General features: G+C 25.1%; 1 protein-coding gene across 1 annotated transcript; it reads left to right on the top strand.

The window, feature by feature from the left end:
* Window positions 1-418: 418 nt before the first annotated feature.
* On the top strand, window positions 419-2,180 carry LOC129981176 (uncharacterized). Its single transcript, XM_056091893.1, has one exon. The coding sequence runs from the start codon at window positions 535-537 to the stop codon at window positions 1,432-1,434; it is 900 nt and encodes a 299-aa protein (XP_055947868.1). The 5' UTR covers window positions 419-534; the 3' UTR covers window positions 1,435-2,180.
* Window positions 2,181-3,680: the final 1,500 nt, after the last annotated feature.

Raw genomic sequence — 3,680 nt, 5'->3', positions numbered from 1 at the left:
AGTAAACTGAAACAGATAAATTAATTCAATCACACGTTAATTAAATTAGTAAATTAAGTATTAATTACAATTAATAAATTTTATATTTAATATTAAGTAATAATTTTTAATTAATAATATGATTGAAATAACAGATATTTGAAGCGCATATTTAAAAATAACAATAGCAATATTATTTGTTATTCAAAAAATCGTGGATTATGCTTCTCTAGCCGGAACTCCTTACCATCCACAAATTTACAACATTTCAAGTGAAAATTACATATATCCAACGTTATCTCCTATTTTCTACGGTTTGATTCTCTTGAATATAAATATTTAGGTAAAATATGTTTCGTTATAAAATTTCATTAAATTTTTTGCTTTAAAAAATGTATCAACTCAATTGTCGTCGCATCTAGTTTAATCGTATCGCAATTGTTATCACGCCGGTCGAAACCGAAAACGTAAACAATATTCTCAATAAAAGACGTGTGCGAGAAATTTTATATATTTAACAGGTGTGCTGTTAAACTTGTAGCATTGTTGGGAATAATGCGGTTATTTACCACGCTGCTTTATTTCTGCATTTTTGGAACTGGAATAATTCTTAGTGAAGAAACAGTTGATGAAGTTAAGGAGTTCAACAAAATATTAGCAGAAGAGGATGGTATCGTAGTGTTGTTTACACAGCCATGTTGTGCTTGCACCGATTGTGTGGAAGCTGAAGTATTAACTGGAGGAATGAGTCAACAATTAGAAGACCACTTAGGCCTCACTGTTGTAAGAATAAAAGATCCAAAATTGAAGGCTCGCTATGGAATTAAAAAGGTACCAGCTTTAGCATACATTCGGAATAACAAAACAGCTTTATATGATGGTGAATTTGAATATGATACTCTGTATTTATGGCTCCAAGAGAACAGACAACCATCCACTGTTGATTTGGATGACACATCTTTTGAGCATTTAACACAAGCTGCTACTGGGGCTACAACTGGAGATTGGCTCGTTATTTTTCACAATGGAGTTTGTTGCAAAAAGAGAGAATTGATACATCTAGAAAATGTTGGTATAAAGCTCAGAAACAAGGTAAATGTAGCGAGTGTAAATACAGATAAAGCTCCTGAAACTGCAGACCGTTTCAAAATAACAACCTGCCCTGAAATAATATTTTTTCGACATCAAAAAATGTATCACTTTACTTTACCTGAGGTTAATGTCAAAACTTTGAGGAATTTTGCTGAAGGTTTTTACAAAAATTCAAAAGTGGAACGTGTTCCTCAGCCTCTTTCAGCTTTTGATAAGTATGTTGAGAGAACACGTGATTTTTTTTCTGCAGATTCATATCGGCTAATAATATCACTGTATGTCATATTTATTTCAATTGCTATATTGACAATTATTGTTGTATTGAAGATGTTTGCAGCTCCAACCAAACCAAAATCGCAGTAAAAAAGCAAAGCAGCTGTTGAGAACTGTTTTTATGGATTCTTGATCATAAAATGATCAAAATCATTATGAACTTTTATATATGTACAATATTGCTATTATCTTTACTGAAACATTCCTTTCATGATTTTGTACTTAATATTTTTTAGATTAATGGTGCTGAATTTATTTTATAAATATGTTTACATATTTTTATGTAAATTTATCTTATGGTTATCTTATATAGAAAAAAAAATGTCTTAATGATTTTGATTTATTAGAGAAATATAGTTGAAGCCTGTTTGGTTAATTTATATATAATTATCTTTTCTAAAATGTATTCTGGTTTAAGATTTATAAGTCGTTAGCAGGACTTTTGTCATTTTGATATGATTTATTGAAATTGATCGAATTATTGAAAATTTGACAGTCCCTTTCTCTTTTATTTTGATGGACAAAAAAATTTTGCATCAGTAATAACTAATTTGATCATGCCTTTATATATGACTTGCAAGTTACATAAAAATTAAAAACTATAAAACTTTTGTATATTGGACTTTTTTTGTTATATTTTTAAATTGAAAGCAAATACCCGTTGTTAACAAGAATAATAATAATAATAAAATTGCCTAACTAATTTTTGATAAATATCTAAGATATTTATCAAATGTTAGGTCTGTTATAAAAAAAAAAGGTTAAAATAAAAGATTCTTATAATTGGATACAGTTTGTATTGATTATCATGATTTCTAGCATATTTATTAAATTTCCTAATATGTTAAAAAGATAATTTTTCAGCGAGTTTTTATCCCTTGTATGAATATTAAAAATATTTTTTTTTTTTTTTTTTTTTATCATTTACAGCTTTTTTTAAATGTAATTATTCAAAATAAAAACTTCATTGTGTGTTGGTGGTCATTGTTTTTGTCATTTATTAGTCTTATAAATATATCAAGATTTGGGACTAAGTTTATTTAATTTGCACATCTTTAATTATGCTGTTTAAAAATAAGATAATTTGTATTTCTCATGTATTTTTTTTTTTTTTATCACCATAATCAATATTTTCAATAAACATCTTAGAGCAGTTTTACCATTTTAAGTTGAATATAAAAATTTTACTGTTTATTTTATTTTTATTCTTTTATGGTAGCAATAAATTATTTGACATCAATTTTATATCTAATAAATATATAAAATGTATCTTTTAAATTCAGCAATTAAAAATTAGTATATTTTTTTTTTCCTTAAAGTTTGAAGAATAAATGTATCTGTCCGCAATATATAAAAAATCTTTTATATGCTAATAATTCATTTTTTTAAAATAATTATTAATTAAAAGAGCAATCAACAACAAATGGGAAATTTTGCAATCGTATTGTATTGTACCATTATTTATTTCCAAATTTTTGAAAATATGAATAATTATCTTGTTTTTAATTAATTAATTATCTTGTTATAATTTAAGCTTTCATGTAAACTGAACGAAAAAATTACTTTCAAATGTGGAATGAATATCCCACATTTATGAAACTATATACAAAAGTATTAAATAATGAAAAACAAAAACTTCATATTTGTATATTAACTGCCTTTTATAAGCTAACATAATCAAATTTTAGCTATGACTATTTTAATATTTGGTAATTAATCACTAGTTGCAATAAACTTTTTAGCTACTAATCATTGGCATAGAATTAAAACATAAGTTAAAAAAAAAGGCCATGTTTTTTTGTTTTTTTTTAATGTTAGTTACTTATGAAAATACTTGAATAATTTAAAAAATATTTACCAACATTTTAAATTTAATGAAAAGTGTAAAACTTTAAATGCACAAATGAAATAGACAAAATATATATTCACAGATGGCAAATATCATATGCATGAATGGTTTATTTTTTACTTCACCAGTAATTTTTTGAAATTTCTAAAATGTCTTTAATCACTGCAATACTAAGAAAAATAATATATTTTAGAAACCTAAACTTTTAAGCGTTATTTTAAAGAAAATGTAATGAGCCATGAGTTATATATATATTTGTGCAGATACATGATAATTTGTATCATGTTTTTTTTTGGGGGGGGGGGCTAAAATAAGTTATGCAATTAAAAGCAAAACATATGTAACATTCATTTTCAATTTAAAGAACAACTCTTTTGTTTAAACAGGCTTAAAATGAAAATTTTCCTGTTCAGAAAATATTTCTTGCAGTTACAAAAAAAAAAAAAAAAAAAAAGACATTTGGTAGATATTTATTACAAAAAATTGT

This window comes from Argiope bruennichi, chromosome 8 (assembly GCF_947563725.1).
Source record: "Argiope bruennichi chromosome 8, qqArgBrue1.1, whole genome shotgun sequence".
NCBI classification, from domain to species: domain Eukaryota; kingdom Metazoa; phylum Arthropoda; class Arachnida; order Araneae; family Araneidae; genus Argiope; species Argiope bruennichi.
This window is presented reverse-complemented; position numbering and strand designations above follow the sequence as displayed.

What these genes read in the sequence shown, in the direction of transcription:
- LOC129981176 (XM_056091893.1), top strand. Translation starts at nt 535, where the DNA reads ATGCGGTTATTTACCACGCTGCTTTATTTCTGCATTTTTGGAACTGGA.